The sequence below is a fragment of the Triticum urartu genome, chromosome 5A (assembly GCF_056163025.1).
Source record: "Triticum urartu cultivar PI428250 chromosome 5A, HENAU_Tu73, whole genome shotgun sequence".
NCBI classification, from domain to species: Eukaryota; Viridiplantae; Streptophyta; class Magnoliopsida; order Poales; family Poaceae; genus Triticum; species Triticum urartu.
Window position 1 is genome coordinate 294,794,809 of NC_141877.1, and position 17,613 is coordinate 294,812,421.

General features: G+C 48.0%; 1 protein-coding gene across 1 annotated transcript; it reads left to right on the plus strand.

Moving 5' to 3' along the window:
- The first annotated feature begins 2,776 nt into the window (after positions 1 to 2,776).
- AILP1 (aluminum induced protein with YGL and LRDR motifs) lies at positions 2,777 to 5,984 on the plus strand. The gene is made up of 4 exons (XM_087525910.1): positions 2,777 to 3,087; positions 5,015 to 5,255; positions 5,342 to 5,572; positions 5,685 to 5,984. Exons 1-4 carry the CDS (start codon positions 2,885 to 2,887, stop codon positions 5,718 to 5,720), a joined length of 711 nt encoding a protein of 236 aa, XP_087382036.1. The 5' UTR covers positions 2,777 to 2,884; the 3' UTR covers positions 5,721 to 5,984.
- Positions 5,985 to 17,613: the final 11,629 nt, after the last annotated feature.

Sequence of the window (17,613 nt, forward strand, 5' to 3'; positions counted from 1 at the left end):
TGGTGGAGGAGCGCACCAGACCCTTGTGAGCTGGTCTGTGCCTCCCTTCACCCATTAAGCCCATATCTTTGCCGAGGGTATCCGGAACCCCTTCTGGTGACCCTGTATGTACCCGATACCCTCCGGAACACTTCCGGTGTCCGAATACCATTGTTCTATATAGAAATCTTTACCTCTCGACCATTTCGAGACTCCTCGTCATGTCCGTGATCTCATTCGGGACTCCGAACAGCATTCAGTCACCAAATCACATAACTCATATAATACTATATCGTCATCGAATGTTAAGCGTGCGGACCCTACGGGTTCAGGAACTATGTAGACATGACTGAGACACCTCTCTGTTCAATAACCAGTAGCGGAACCTAGATGCTCATATTGGCTCCTACATATTCTACGAAGATCTTTATCGGTCGAACCGTTATGACAACATACGTTATTCCCTTTGTCCATCGGTATGTTACTTGTCTGAGATTCGATCGTCGGTATCTTCATACCTAGCTCAATATCGTTACCAGCAAGTCTCTTTACTTGTACATCATCCTGTAACTAACTCATTAGTCATTTTGCTTGCAAGGCTTCTTATGATGTGCATTACCGAGAGGGCCCAGAGATACCTCTCCGATACTCGAAGTGGCAAATCCTAATCTCGATCTATGCCAACCCAACAAACACCTTCAGAGATATCTGTAGAGAATCTTTATAATCACCCAGTTACGTTGTGACATTTGATAGCACACAAGGTATTCCTCCGATATCCGGGAGTTGCGTCATCTCATAGTCGAAGGAATATGTATTTGACATGAAGAAAGCAATAACAATAAAAATGAACGATCAATATGCTAAGCTAACAGATGGGTCTTGTCCATCACATCATTCTCCTAATGATGTGATCCCATTATCAAATGACAACTCATGTCCATGGTTAGGAAACCTTAACCATCTTTGATCAACGAGCTAGTCAAGTAGAGGCTCACTAGGGATATAGTGTTTGCCTATGTATTCACACATGTATTAAGGTTTCCGAACAATACAATTCTAGCATGAATAATAAACATTTATCATGAATAAGGAGATATAAAATAACAACTTTATTATTGCGTCTAGGGCATATTTCCTTCAAGTGTAGCCCTGTTGCGTATGGGTGTAGTTGCCGGACTTGGTGGGATTTGAGTCTCCCACTTGCCCTTCCTCATAGCCACATCCTCCTCTGCCTCTATCGTGGATGATGTCGAACATCTGTCTCCCCCCTGTCATCGTACGCCTTCATCCCCGCTTAAGGCATAGCATCGAACAACGTGTGGTCACCCATCAACTCCCCGCCCATGCCTGGCCGAGCAGCGGCGAAGAATACTCCAAGAAGAGCAGCAACACCGCACTTACGTCAATGATGTAAGGCACTTGCCCGGAGGCGGTTGTTGTGGACTACCTACCAAGCTGGTTGGCGGTGTAGAAGTACGGAGCCTTGTAATGCTTTGGCCATGGCGGTGTCTGTATGGTGGGGGCCACCATCGGACCAGCACGACCCAGGCCGCGACCTCCATCGTGTCCGCAACCGGCATGATCACCGCCACATGCGCCACCAACACGCCCTCCGCCGGCCTTCTGCTTCTTGAGCACTTCCTCCTTTGCGGTCTTCACTTTGATGCGATGTTTTTGCCACGTTGCCGAGTTGATCTTTCGGGCAAGCATGATGGTCGGATCCTCCAATGCAACCACCTCCATCTCCGGCAGATTCCCTTCGGTTTCATGGGTCGACGGCGGTTTGGAAGATGAGAGTGGGATAAAAAGGCGGGAATTGGATGGAGAGCAGCGGGATGAAAGAAGAGAGGGAGGCTTTTGGCACAAAAATAATGCGCGTAGCTACAAAGGCGTGGGGCTCCGCTTCTTGGGGTGGGCCAATCGTCTGACGTGTCTCGTCTTCCGACTGCTGCAAAGTCCCACGTTTAGTTTTGATTTACGGGAATATCATGGCCCGGACTGCTATGCGGACGGATGAAAGTCAGTGTTGGATGTCTTCCCGTGTTCAGATAGCTACATCCGGACGGATACTATCGATTTGAGGGTCGGCGGTCGAGGTGCGTTTCCGCATGCCAACGAAAACCACGCGCGTCACCCACACGATACCTCACGGCCACGCAACGCGACGGAAGCAAAGGAGGCACCCCCATCGCCCGTCGCCATCCACCCGCGCACGGCTTCATCCGTCACCCCCCTCGGCCCCTCCTCACCCGCACCGCACACGCTGGCACACGCATGCACACCTCCTCCGGGTTTTGGCCGAACCCGCAGATAATGCTCGCCAGGACGAGGTCCCTCCCGTCCGTTTCTTCTCCTCGATGCGGGCTGCCCCGGGGTTGTCCACACGAGAGCGCACCTTTGCTGCAGAAAAAATGATATAAACTTGCAGCCCATCGTTTCTATATTCCCCACGGCAGCACCAAAGTTCCAACTTTGCTTCAGGAAAATCTGCCTTCGTGTCCAATATGTGCACTCTCGTACGCGAACTCGTGCGGGTTAGACGGTAAGGCACGATTAGTAGAGCAGTACGTGCCGGCAGAAAGAGGGCGTCGACGCATGACACCTCCATGTGCACGAGATGCGTCCGCAGTAAGCTTAACCAAAAGGAAGTCCGGCCACGGTTTACCGTAAAATTAAATTAAGCACACAAGGAAAGATACGTACGCTGTGTGGGCCCCAGGTGGTTAAGCAAACCAGGGGCCCTGCGCCTGGGTTCTGCCACTCTCCCGGGCCTATATAACCAGCGCCTCCCCCCTCCTCCCTTTCACCCGTCCAACTATCCAAGGAGTGAGGAAGGCCACAATCAGCAACTGACCCTGTAATACCTTACCTAGCTAGCTAGGTGTAGTTTGCTTGAGCCAAGATGTTGGGGGTGTTCAGCGGCGAGGTGGTGGAGGTGCCGGCGGAGCTGGTGGCGGCGGGGAGCCGGACGCCGTCGCCCAAGACGCGGGCGTCGGAGCTGGTGAAGCGCTTCCTCGCCGGCGCCGAGCCCGCCGTGTCCGTGGAGCTGGGATCGCTGGGCAACCTCGCCTACTCCCACGCCAACCAGTCCCTCCTCCTCCCAAGGTAATAACAATACACCGTCTTTGCGGCTTAATCTACTCGGAGAGAGCAAGCTTCTCTTCCTTGAATACTCGCAGGATCCATGGATTCGAGATCGATTGATCTCTGTGCATGCATATAGATCTTTTATCGAGCGAAACGGACGGTTGATTGATCGTATAGATCGTTTGTTCCACTTTTCCTTAGAAACAGAGCCACTTGCTCTGCTTTTGTTCTGTAGTTAGTGATGAAGCTTCGTGATGGTGAGGTTAGCTGGTAGCCACGGTCCAGTGTCAAAAACGTTACCGCCACATACACCTGCCATGTCTCTCGCATGCTGCGGATGACTTTTAGCGCCCGCCTAGATGATAAGGTGGGCTCTACTAGTCACAATCATATCACACCACCTCACACGGCAGTATGTATTGGTTGTAACAGAGGGAGTAGCTAATAAGCACCGTGGTTTCCGATAATAATTTCCATATGGGACGCGTCTCGTTGTGATATCAATAATCCGACAATTTCCTGTCCTTATTAGAAGGGCGGTGTTGCTTTCCGAAGACTAAAGCAAGCAATAATGCAACCTTCGCAGTCCATTCCATTAGGTGATGGTCCTAGCCGCCAACCTAGTTTCCTAGTTTCCCCTCAAAAAAAAAACTTAGTTTCCTAGTTTATCGCTTGTAGTGGTATCTCACTGGCCTAGTTCGCGGCTCGTGATCGCGACAGAGAGTTATACGTTGATGAATATTGCTCGCCACAAAAAAATTACTCCCTCCGTCCCATATAAGTGCATTTTTTGACACTATGCTTTTTATATTATGGGATGGAGGGAGTAGTTTCTGGCCGCGTTTGGAATACACAATTTCTTTTTACTCGGATATCACGGATCTTGGGGCAATTGACCCTTTTCTCAACATGAAATTCCTGCCTCCCAGTTGGGGCCCGGGATATTTTTCAGTTTTGTTCATCTACCCTACGTGTAATGGTAGGTGGCAGTGTAAAGAAAAAATCAATCAAAAACAAAAAGATGTCGATTGCTATGTTGGCATAGAAACTGTCACGTATGCAGACGAAAAAACGCCACCACATCTTTGGCAACTTGCAGGTCAACATCGTGCCACCTTCCAAAGGCGTGGTGTCCATTAATTTGACTTGACAACAAACGGGCCTAGTATTCTTCGTTAGGCGGCGAACAAAGGTTCAGCAGGACAGTAATTATCGTTTAATAAGAAAAAAAAAGGCACAAGCCAGTGATCTACTATTGGTAATACTATTGTTGTTGTTGACGTGACGAGCTTATGGATGAATAAACCATCAGACTGTGACAGTGACAACATTTGAGCAAACTTGAATTTAAACGGGTGCTACTAGAGCAAAGATCCTTGTGGTTGTGTTATGCTAGTTAGTAGAGTATTTGTTTTGGTTATTGGTTGAGCCGTTGAGGGAGCAGTAGTGTTTTTGGCAGTCAGTTGCTATTACTAGGAAAATTTCCACAGAAAAAGGAAATTTTCCACCCGGTTTAGATTCCCACAGAGAGCGGAAGAAACAAAGGGAAGCTGGACCCTGTGGCCCATACGGCGGTCTCTTTCGTCTACTCGCTGCTATCATTTGTAGGGCCTGGCTGTCCTTTGATCTTATCTTATCCTGTACTAGGCAGATGCACTAAAGGAGTAGCATCCAAGGAATTTCTACACCTTTCTGAAACAAGTTTTGGGTGTTCTTTGCGTTCTTTGTACTAAGTCGTTGATGCTTTACCTAATTTTGCATTCTCAACGGACATGTGCTTGTGATGAGTTAGACCATCTATTATTAGGAGTATTTTTTGTTTGCAAGATGAGTTAGACCATCTGCTCCCTGCAAAAATAATTAAATTCAGGATGCTTTTACTCACTGAGAATGGAGCATGTATAGTAGTACTAAAAATTAACAAGCATTTTGTTTGTGGATCCAGGTCTTTCGCTGCAAAGGATGAGATCTTCTGCCTGTTCGAGGGAGTCCTGGACAACTTGGGGCGGCTGAGCCAGCAGTACGGCCTCTCCAAGGGCGGCAACGAGGTGCTCCTCGTGATCGAGGCCTACAAGACGCTGAGGGACAGGGCCCCCTACCCCGCCAGCTTCATGCTCTCCCAGCTCACCGGCAGCTACGCCTTCGTGCTCTTCGACAAGTCCACCTCCTCCCTCCTCGTCGCATCCGTAAGCTCGATCAAGTCTAAATTTCCAGCGGGGAGGTTTATAGTCACCGTGCTTTCTTGCTAATTTTGTTGGTGTTGATCGATCAGGACCCGGAGGGCAAGGTGCCGCTCTTCTGGGGAATCACGGCCGACGGCTGCGTCGCCTTCTCCGACGACATCGACCTGCTGAAAGGATCTTGCGGCAAGTCACTGGCGCCTTTCCCGCAAGGTTGCTTCTACTGGAACGCTCTTGGAGGCCTCAAGTCGTACGAGAATCCCAAGAACAAGGTCACCGCTGTGCCTGCAGATGAGGAGGAAATCTGTGGTGCAACCTTCATGGTAAGATGTGGCACTTTGATGATTCTTATTAATGTAGCTTGGAAGGAATAATAGTCACGAGGAAAAGAAGACTTGGGCTAAATTAACCTATCTGAACTTGTTCGTTGTGCAGGTGGAAGGATCTACCGTTGTCGCGGCACTTCAGTAGGAGATTCTCCCGTCTCCGTCGCTGGGCAAAGCAGGCAACGCCGTTCGTGTGTAGATGGTGGTGGTGTAATATAATGCAACAAGGCGCGTGTGCTACTCTCTTGTGATCTTATGTGAACTGTTCGGTTGTGTATCTGATCATCTGTATCTCTAGCTGTTCAAATTCTCGCAGTGGATTCAAGACCGGCCGTCTTCAGTTGGATGTAACAATTAATGCAGTAGCAAATAAGCTTTCTTCCTTTCCATCTAAAAAAGGCTTTCTCGATCTCTGTTGTTATGCCTGTACCATGGGGCTAAGTAAATGTAGGTGCACCTATGGCATCTCTAGTCATCCCTCAAAGCCGGTTAAATGATTAAAAGTTTAACTTTCAGGAGTTAAACCGGACCTAGTCGAACCTTTATCCGGGTTGACCCCTAAAAAATTATACTCATCGCATCAGCCGCTGCTTATTTTGCTCAGCTGCGGCTCATTATCAAAGATGAATCTCCACCTCCCCCGGCATCACATCTCTTCCTAAGTCACATTGCATCGATGTCGGTGCCACCCAAATCAAGCCGGCACCACAACCACCTCGCACCTCCCGTCGGCACTTCCAATCGACCGGCGTCGTCCCCAAAATAGAAATATCGAGTAGATCGAGTAGTCAAAGGTCGCCACGGCGTGCAGCCGACCCGAGGAAGCAAGCCGACCCGAGGAACCAGCTGTGTGCCCCTCCTGCTCGTTCACCAACCTACCACCGAGGAAGAAGAAGAAGTACCACGGAGTGTGGCAGCAGACATGGGGTACGTATCGGAAATCAAGGACCGAGACACCGGCCAATACTAGATTAGTGATGTAGGGTGGAATCCTAAGTTTATGATCTTTTCACACTCGGAGGAGAAAAAGAAAGCAAATCAAAGATAAACACTCAAATAGATAAGATCCAATCACACATATACTAAATCCACATACACATAGAGGGATATAAAGGTCCAAATCCAATACAAAAAGGTAAGAGAGACACTAGTTCGTCTCAATCCTTGAAGAAGAGAGGTCTTAATATTCTTGGAGGATCTTCCTTAGATGGGGTCTTGAATCCACTATGAAATCGTCTCACATGGAGGTTGATACGTCTATTTTGCATCATGCTTTTATATTGATATTTATTGCATTATGGGATGCTATTACACATTATGGAATAATACTTATGCATTTATTCTCTTATTTTACAAGATTTATATGAAGAGGGAGAATGCTGATAGCTGGAATTCTGAAACGGAAAGGAGCAAATCTGAGAGACCTATTCTACACAACTCCAAAAGTCCTGAAAATTTACGGAGGATTATTTTAAAATATATAAAAATTATTGAGCGAATAAAATACCAGAGGAGACCCACCAGGTGGCCAGAAGCCTGGGGGCGCGCCCTACCCCCCAGGGCACGCCCCTACGGCTTGTGGGCCCCCTGACAGGTCTCCCGTGTCCATCTTCTGCTATATGGAGGCTTTTGACCTAAAAAAAATCATAAGAAAGCTTTCATGACGAATTCACTACTGGAATCAGCAGATTTGTCGTCTGCCCATTCTTTGTCGTCCGCTAGCGGACGACAAAGATAGGCTTTGCCATCAGCCACCAGAAAGCAGACGCAAAGAGGCAGCGAACGGCAAAGCTAGGCTTTGCCATCAGCCAGCTCTTTGTCGTCCGCTAGCAGACAATAAAGAAGCTTTGTCGTCTGCTAGCAGACGGCAAAGAGGGGGCCACCAGCTTCAAAATTGACTTAACGGGGCCGCGCCCCGCCATCGCCCCCTCTCTCTCTGTCTCCTCTCCTCTTTCCTCCCTCTGCCACCCCGCGCCGTCGCCACCGCACCCTCCCCGCCCCGTCGCCGCACCTCCCTGCCTTCCTACCCCCCCTCTCGAGCCTCCCCGTCGTCACCTCCCCGCCTCAGCCGTGGGTCGACCGCCCCCGAGGAGCGCCGCGCCGTCGCCGCCCCCTCCCCGCCCCGTCGCCACCCTGCCTCGCCCCCGCCCCGTCATCGCCCCCTCCCTGCCTCCCCACCCCCCCTCCCGAGCCTCCCCGCCACCGCCTCCCCACCGCAGCCGCGGGTCGACCGCCCTTGAGGAGCGCCGCCCATCGCCGCCCCCTCCCCTCCCCGCCCCGTCGCCACCCCGCCTCGCCGCCGCCCGTCACCACCCCCACGGTGAGCCCCTGCCGCCCCCACGGTCACCCCTCTCCTGTTTTTTTCTATTTTTTCTGTTTAGTTTAGGTTATTTAGTTTAATTAGTTTAGGTTTAATTAGTTTTTTAGTTTAGGTTTTTTAATTTAGTTAGTTTAAGTTATTTACTTTAATTAATACCCTAAGTATTCCAATGTGTGGGCAGTGAATACTTCGGTTTCAGAAAACTGCAATGCATGGTTGAAAGCAATTTTGTGAACCGGAGAGAATACTTTTGCTGGGGGTTTTTTTATGATGTTTTCTTTGTAGGACAACACTATAGATGGTGTGTTTTCTGGATAAAAAAGTGATACTAAGAGCTTGTTGATGGTATTCTCCTAAAACTCCAAAAACACTAAAGTATTTGATGTTGATGTTATTCTAAGGGTGTTCTTGATGTTGATGTTCTTCTCCTACTCATTGCCAAGATAGAGTAGTAGCAAATTGAGGCCATTGCCATTTATAGTAGTATTTCAAATTGAGGCCCTGGCAAAGACATCTAACTAAGTGCTTGTTTATCTTGCTTTGCTTTTTGAATTATAGTTCTTGCCATCATAAATGTCCACAAGTGCATTGCTTTTTGAATGTGAAATGATAACTTGGTGTAGTTGATTCTCTTCTGCTCAAAACTTCTGCTGCTGTAATGTTGTATGATAATGTTGTAAGGGTAGTAATTGGTCTCTTCTGCTGCTTATCAGAGATGGGGGAGGCCGCCACCACCGGCTGCGCTCTGCCATGCCGGAGTCCGACTTGGAAGGTTTCGAGTTCTTCACGATCATACTTGAGAATTCCTCCAGCGGGTAGGTATATAAAATGAGAGATCTCCCCTTCACCCATCTCCTTATCATAACTCTGTTGTTTGCTACATCACTGCTTGACCCACGCTGCAGAGGCTGCCTAACACTTTTATGAAGATGCTGGACAGCCGTCGGCCACAGAATGTAAAGCTGCGACAGGCCGACAGCGGGCTTCGCAGGCTGTGGGACATGGAGGTGGTGTTCGACACCGACCGCCACATGTACCTGTGTCGTGGCTAGGAGCAGTTCGTCTGTGCCTACGACCTACGGCACAGATACTTCCTTGTCCTCAGGTACGACAACAACGTCATGCTCACCGTGAAGGTGTTCAACACGACTATGTGCCGCATGCGCTACCAGGACGACGATGATGCCAGTACGCTCTGTCTCTTCTTCCTCTCCATTTGGCTTTGTCTCAGACCGATTGTTAAAAAAAAACTTTGTTGCATTTGGTCAGGCAATGGGAGCAGCAGCAGCGACTCTAACTACGGCAAAAGCAGCAGCAACTCTGGCTACAACAAAAGCAGCATCAAAGATGAGGAGGAACGGAGTGGGGAAGAAGAGGAGCAGAGTGGAGATGTGGAGGTGCAACCTATTCTGTCTGACGATTACCTCACGATGGTGGTGGCTGACAATGGCCAAGCGATGGTGGTCGTTGACGATGGGCAAGCGATGGTGGTGGCTGATGATGACCTAGCGATGGTGGTGGCTGATGATGGGCAAGCGATGGTGGTGGTTGCCGATGACCTAGCGATGGTGGTGCCTGAAGATGGCCTCGCGATGGTGGTGGTGCCTGAAGATGACCTAGCGATGGTGGTGCCTGAAGATGACCTCGCGATGGTGGTGGCGCCGGCGATCCCATGGCTGGGAGACAAGACCATGCCAATTGTGGTAGAAGAGTACATCCCACTGCCTCGCCGCTCTAAGCGCATCAGGATGATGAAGGAGAAGGAGAAGGAGGAGTGAAGATCCTTCACCTCCGTGATGACGGTAAGTTTTCTGTAGTGTTTTGCTTACGAAATGCATAAAGACCTAGACTTAGCTTTATTTCCTCCAAAATGCTTACCATAATGACCTAGACTTAGCTTATCTTCCTCCAAAATGACATAATTAGCTTACTTAGCTCCAAAATGATCTATACTTAGCTTTGTTTCCTTCAAAATGACCTAAGTTAGCTCTAATATGCTAAATTATCTATAATATGCTTAGTTACCTAGGTTTGCTCAATAATGACATGCACTTAGCTTACTTATGTAAAAAATGGCATAATTAGCTTACTTAGGTTTGAAATGGCATAACAGTCTTGGTAACCTGATATATGTCATATAGTTAGCTTATTTTCCTCAAAAATGACATACTAAGTCTAATTAGCTCCAAAATGATCAATTTTACCTAACTTAGCTCAAAAATGACCTAAGTTAGCTCTAAGTTAGCTCTAAAATGCTAAATTAGCTCTAATATGATCCATTTTACCTAGGTTAGCTTCAAAATGACCTAGTTTACCTAGGTTAGCTCCAATATGATCCATTTTACCTAGGTTAGCTCCAACATGACCTATTTACCTAGCTTAGCTCTAAAATGACCTACACACTTAGCATTTTTACCTAGCTTAGCTAAAAAATGGCATTTTTACCTACCTTAGTTAGAAGAAGAAGATAAAGAAGAGGAGAGGAGAAAAAGAAAGAAAAGATAAATTCTTCTTCTTTTTCTTCTAGCTAGTCTTCTTCTTCTTCTTCTTCTAACTTTCTTCTTTCTCAATTTGCAGATTTGCTTTATATGAGGAGCCTACGTTCATGGAGTCTACTCTTCTCCTTGTGCTTCTTTTATGTTTTTGGATACTTGTTGCAAACTTGTTGTTGGATATGTATGTATGGATGAAACCATTTTATGTTGGATAACTTGTTGTTGGAAACTCGTTATATGTGTTGGAAACTTGTTATATATATCTGTGAAATTCTGTGAAATTGAATGAATCTAAGAAAAAATAGAAAAAATAGGGGCTGTACAGGCTCTTTGCCGTCTGCTGGTAGACGGCAAAGAGCTTTGCCATCAGCCAACACACGGCAAAGCTGCCATGTGGCAGCTACCTGTGCAACCTGGGGTGCACTGGCTGGCCTATTTGGCAGCTTTGCCGTCTGCTGGCAGACAGCAAAGCATGTCGTTAACCCCCTAACAGACATAAGCTGCCACGTGTGTCGTCCAGTCTCTTTGCCGTCTACCAGCACCATCTAAATCCATTGAGACGACACCATATGAACTGTGGTTTAGCAAGAAACCTAAGTTGTCGTTTATTAAAGTTAGGGGCTATGATGCTTATGTGAAAAAGTTTCAACTTGATAAGCTCGAACAAATCAGAGAAATGCGTCTTCATAGGATACCCAAAGGAAACTGTTGGGTACACCTTCTATCACAGATCCGAAGGCAAGATATCCGTTGCTAAGAATGGATCCTTTCTAGAGAAGAAGTTTCTCTCGAAAGAAGTGAATGGGAGGAATGTAGAACTTGATGAGGTAATTGTACCTTCTCCCGAATTGGAAAGTGGTTCATCATAGAAATTAGTTCTAGTGATTACTACGCCAATTAGTGAGGAAGCTAATGATGATGATCATGAAACTTCAGATCAAGTTACTACCAAACCTCGTAGGTCAACCAGAGTATGGTCCACACTAGAGTGGTACGGTAATCCTTTTTGGAAGTCATGTTACTAGACCATGATGAACCTACGTACTATGAGGAAGCGATGATGAGCCTAGATTCCACAAAATGGCTTGAGGCCATGAAATCTAAGATGGGATCCATGTATGAGAACAAAGTGTGGACTTTGGTTGACTTGCTCAATGATCGGCAAGCCACTGAGAATAAATGGATCTTCAAGAGGAAGACAGACACTGATAGTAGTATCACTATATACAAAGATCGAATTGTCGCAAAATATTTTCGACAAGTTCAAGATGTTGACTACGATGAGATTTTCTCACTCGTAGCGATGCTTAAGTCTGTTCGAATCATGTTAGAAATTGCCACATTTTATGAAATCTGGCAAATGGATGTCAAAACTGCATTCCTTAATGGACTTCTAAAAAAAGAGTTGTATATGATGCAACAAGAAGGTTTTTTCAATCCTAAAGGTGCTAACAAAGTGTGCAAGCTCCAGCGATCCATCTATGGACTGGTGCAAGCATCTCGGAGTTGGAATATATGCTTTGATAAAGTGATCAAAGCATATATTTTTATACAGACTTGTGGTGAAGCCCGTATTTACAAGAAAGTGAGTGGGAGCACTACAGCCTTTCTGATAAGTATATGTGAATGACATATTGTTGATCGGAAATGATCTAGAATTTTCTGGAAAGCATAAAGGAGTGTTTGAAAGGAGTTTTTCAAAGAAAGACCTCGGTGAACCTACTTGCATATTGAGCATCAAGATCTATGGAGATAAATCAAGATGCTTGATATATTTTTCAATGAGTACATACCTTGACAAGATTTTGAAGTAGTTCAAAATGGAACAGACAAACAAGGAGTTCTTGCCTATGTTGCAAGGTGTGAAGTTGAGTAAAAACTCAAAAACCCGACCATGGCGGAAAATAGAGAGAGAATGAAAAGTCATTCCCTATGCCTCAGCCATAGGTTCTATAAAGTATGGTATGTTGTGTACCAGACCTATTATGTACCTCACCAAGAGTTCGGCAAGAGGGTACAATAGTGATCCAGGAGTGGATCACTGGACATCGGTCAAAATTATCCTTAGTGGAATAAGGATATGTTTCTCGGTTATGGAGGTGACAAAAAGTTCGTCGTAAAGAGTTACGTCAATGCAAGTTTTGACACCGATCTGGATGACTCTGAGTCTCAATCTGGATACATATTGAAAGTGGGAGCAATTAGCTAGAGTAGTTCCGTGCAGAGCACTGTAGACATAATTTTTATTGCAAAATACATACGACTCTGAATGTGGCAGAACCGTTGACTAAATTTCTCTCACAAGCAAAACATGATCACTCTTTGGGTGTTAATCACATAGAAATGTGAACTAGATTATTGACTCTAGTAAACCCTTTGGGTATTAGTCACATGGTGATGTGAACTAATCACATAAAGATGTGAACTATTGGTGTTAAATCACATGACGATGTGAACTAGATTATTGACTCTAGTGCAAGTGGGAGACTGAAGGAAATATGCCCTAGAGGCAATAATAAAGTTGTTGTTTATATTTCCTTATATCATGATAAATGTTTATTATTCATGCTAGAATTGTATTAACCGGAAACTTAGTACATGTGTGAATACATAGACAAATAGAGTGTCACTAGTATGCCTCTACTTGACTAGCTCGTTAATCAAAGATGGTTAAGTTTCCTAACCATAGACATGAGTTGTCATTTGATGAACGGGATCACATCATTAGAGAATGATGTGATTGACTTGACCCATCCGTTAGCTTAGCACTATGATCGTTTAGTTTATTGCTATTGCTTTGTTCATAACTTATACATGTTCCTATGACTATGAGATTATGCAACTCCCAAATACCGGAGGAACACTTAGTGTGCTATCAAACGTCACAACGTAACTGGGTGATTATAAAGATGCTCTAAAACTGTCTCCGATGGTGTTTGTTGAGTTGGTATAGATCAAGATTAGAAGTTTTCACTCCGATTGTCGGAGAGGTATCTCTGGGCCCTCTCGGAAATGCACATCACTATAAGCCTTGCAAGCAATGTGACTAAAGAGTTAGTTACGGGATGATGCATTACAGAACGAGTAAAGAGACTTGTCGCTAACGAGATTGAACTAGGTATGAGGATACCGACGATCGAATCTCGGGCAAGTAACATACCGATGACAAAGGGAACAACGTATGTTGTTATGCGGTGTCGGTGTCAAAACCGGCGGATCTCGGGTAGGGGGTCCCGAACTGTGCATCTAGGCCGGATGGTAACAGGAGGCAGGGAACACGATGTTTTACCCAGGTTCGGGCCCTCTTGATGGAGGTAAAACCCTACGTCCTGCTTGATTAATATTGATGATATGGGTAGTACAAGAGTAGATCTACCAGGATATCAAAGAGGCTAAACCCTAGAAGCTAGCCCATGGTATGATTGTATGTTGTAGTTGTTGTCCTACGGACTAAAACCCTCCAGTTTATATAGACACCGGAGAGGGTTAGGGTTACACAAGGTCGGTTACAAAGGAGGAGATATCCATATCCGTATTGCCTAGCTTGCCTTCCACGCCAAGTAGAGTCCCATCCGGACACGAGACGAAGTCTTCAATCTTGTATCTTCATAGTCCAACAGTCTGGCCAAAGGATATAGTCTGGCTGTCCGGAGACCCCCTAATCCAGGACTCCCTCAGTAGCCCCTGAACCAGGCTTCAATGACGATGAGTCTGGCGCGCAATATTGTCTTCGGCATTGCAAGGCGGGTTCCTCCTCCGAATACACCATGGAAGAATTTGAATACAAGGATAGTGTCCGACCCTGCAAAATAAGTTCCACATACCACCGTAGAGAGAATAATATTTTCGCAAATCTAATTTGCTGACTTGTTTTGGTAGCATGACGTTATGTCATGGCCCGGTGATTATTCAAACCGTGTCCTTTAACTAGCCCCGCACATAACGCGAGGCAGTTTTTTGACACGTCTTGTCAAAGCAGAGATCGTGTCCCATTATTACGGGATTCTCATTAATACAGGCGTGGGTAACCCAACCGCGCCATCGATTACGGCGCTTGGGGGATAAGCGAGTTTTACCAGGCTAGTGGGGGGCGCACAGTTTCGTCCGCCCATATAAAGGGATAAAGATTCACCTTTTCATCCACTCCTTCTTCCTTCGTTGCTCATCCATTTTTGCACACTCGAGCTCTAGCGCCCAAGTTCGCACTTCCCACCTCAACCTTATCCAACCATGTCCAGAGCGGGAGGCAGGTGGATGGTCTCCTCTGTCACGGAGGGAGACATCAAGAAGCTGCGCGGAGCCGGATACTTAGCCGCGAATATCGTGCATCAGCTGCCCGCTGCGGGGCAGATCGTCCCGACCCCGGAACCCCACGAGAGGGTAGTTTTCCTCCACCACTTCCTCCGTGGACTGGGGTTTCCCCTCCATCCATTCGTCTGTGGTCTCATGTTCTACTACGGGCTGGACTTTCATGATCTGGCCCCGAACTTTGTCCTCAACATTTCGGCGTTCATCATCGTGTGTGAGGCTTTCCTCCGCATCCGGGCCCACTTCGGCCTGTGGTTAAAGACCTTCAATATCAAGCCGAAAGTGGTACAAGGACAACAAGCAGAATGTGGCGGAGCCATGGTGGGCAAGATGCCCAACGTTATATGGCTTGAAGGCTCCTTCGTGGAGACAATAAAGGGATGGCAATCGGCGTGGTTCTACATCACCGAGCCGCGCGACGCCAAATGGGCGGCAGCCCCCGAGTTTCGATCTGGATTCCCTACATGGCTCACTTCCTGGAAAGAGAAGGCCTTGTCGTGGGGTTCATCGGTGGAGCTGGATGGACTCTAGAAATGTATCCGGAGTATGGCAAGCAAGAAGCTCAAACTTGTCAACATAGTCCAGGTTATGCTCATCCGCCGGATCCTCCCGTGTCAACAACGGGATTTTAGCTTGTGGGAGTTCGACCCGGCCCGGCACCAGACTCTGAGCGGGCTCTTTGATACGACGCACAAGGACGTCTGGAAGGTGCTGTCCAAGGGCGCCGAGGTCCCTCCTTCTCTCACCGAGGACCGCGGACTAAGTGCAAAGCGCCTAGCACGTTCGGTGAGTTCAATACGTCTCGTAGGACTTTTATTTCCCCTAGCTTAATCATGTGCGGGGTCTAATCTCCATGCCTTTGACATGACTGGGTGGAGACGTCGGGGCAGATTAACTATCCGGCCCCTTTGCCCGAAGACACTGCGGGCGCTCTCCTGACGGAGATGCTGACTCCGGCTCCTTACAAGGTGCCGGAGAAGACCAAGAAGGCCAAGGGAACCCGAAAGAGTTCCCGGCGCCAGGTGTTATCGGACTCATCGTCCGATAACTCTGCGGCACACTCCTCCCCCAAAGATGAGGAGGAAGAAGAAGATGCTCCCCCTCCAGGCGGGGGAGACAAGAAAAGGAAGGCCGCCCTGACTGGGGGGGCGAAGGGTCCAAGAAGGGAAGGACTCTCCTTCCGGACAGTTCCACCGCCGCCGACGAAGGCGAGGACGAGTTGGTTGCCCGGGGCCAAGCCCCTGGGGAGATCGTAAGTATTCGGATACCAAAGTAACTCATAGCATTCCTTTGTCGCACTACTTTCCCTAACGCCGAACATAATTATGCAGGCCGCCACGAGCCAATATCAATGTATCATCGGACGGCTCCCTGGGCTCATCGGACATGGATAGCGATCCAGTTCCGACCGCCACCTCCCCTCATCCTGCTGACGATGCCGAGGTGCTGTCTCAAGAGGCATTGGGTCGAGGGGAGACAGTCCCGGAGGCGCCTCAAGGCGACCTTCCGGACTTCGGGAGCCGAGGGGACGGGCCCCTGAGAGCTCTGAATTCGGCCCTCAGCCGAACACCGCGCCGGAACCTCCAGTGGTTCCGGGCTCGGGCAGGCGGCCTCCTTCCAAGAGGGGAAGACGCCTATGCCGGTGACCTCTGTCCATCCAGAGGCGCCGGACAATCTGCTGGAAGCGCTTCGTAGCGCTTCTATCGACGAGGAGCACCGTACTATTATGAGTGCGGTGGTCCAGAAGGTTCAGTCCGCTAAGAGCAGATTGACTGAAGCATGTGCCAGCCTTCTAACAGGCTTTGAGGTAAGTGTTTTTAAAATATAGGAAAAATATTACCGCATAGACAGTAGCCCCTAATGCTTTGTTCGGTGTTCACAAAGAAAAGCCGAACAGAGGATCAAATAATATCGTAGGAGTCTAATATAAGTATGTCAATATGCGTATGCAGGCCTCGCTGCTGGCGTCCGCTGCACTTACTGCGGAGGTCGCCGTACTAAAGCAGGACCTCGAGGGGTCCAAGAAAGAGCTCAGCCTTGCCAAGAGGCAGCTCGAGGAGAACAAGGGTAAGTAATACCCTGTCTGCAGATATGTATATATAAAATAAGACGCGATTGCAAAATGACAGGATCATCGTATATTTGCCAGGGGCCATGACCGAGGTGGCGACCCTGAAGCAAGCGCTGACCAAGGCCGAAGATAAAGCGGCCAAGGAGCGCACCGAGCGGGAAAAACAAGAGGCTCGGGTGGGCGAGGTGCAGCAAGAGCTCCAGGCTCTCGTGACGAAGCACGAGGCATTTGAGCTTGACTCGAAGACGCGAGAGTTTGAGCTAGCCACGGCCCTCGAGAGCGCAAAAAGTGCCAAGGCCGAAGCCCAAAAGGCCCTCTAGGAGATCGATGCAATGAAGAAGATAGCGGCGGGTAAGGCATTCTATATGCAGAGCAAGCATGTAAAAGTAAATTACCGATTACTTACCCGAATTCGGAGCTCTCCAGGAGCATTCGCAGATTTGCCCCGCAGCGTGTCGTATGCCACACAGTTTTACTAGGCCGAGGAGGGAAGCTCAACAGAGAAGCTGTTCTGGTCTCAGTATACTAGGACCGAACACTCGATGCCTCTGAGCGACCAGCTAAAGCAGCTGGTCAAGCTACACAAGGTGGCCGAACAGGCCATGAAGGGCCTTATAGTCCGGCTGTGTCCTGCGACGCCCTTCCGAACAGCTACTTTGGCCTGGTGAGGCGGCTTGTGGATGCCTGCCCACGGCTAGAGGTCGTCAAGCGGTCCGTCTGCATCAAAGGTGCACGCCGGGCTTTCGCCCATGTGAAGGTGCAGTGGACCAAGCTAGACGCTGTGAAGCTGATCAAGGAAGGGCAGCCGCAGGGCAAAGAGCATCGCACCCCCGAAATTTATTAT

What these genes read in the sequence shown, in the direction of transcription:
- AILP1 (XM_087525910.1), top strand. Translation starts at nt 2,885, where the DNA reads ATGTTGGGGGTGTTCAGCGGCGAGGTGGTGGAGGTGCCGGCGGAGCTG. An exon ending in CCTCCCTCCTCGTCGCATCC is followed by an intron (nt 5,256 to 5,341) that starts GTAAGCTCGATC and finishes TTGATCGATCAG; the next exon opens with GACCCGGAGGGCAAGGTGCC. An exon ending in TCTGTGGTGCAACCTTCATG is followed by an intron (nt 5,573 to 5,684) that starts GTAAGATGTGGC and finishes TTCGTTGTGCAG; the next exon opens with GTGGAAGGATCTACCGTTGT.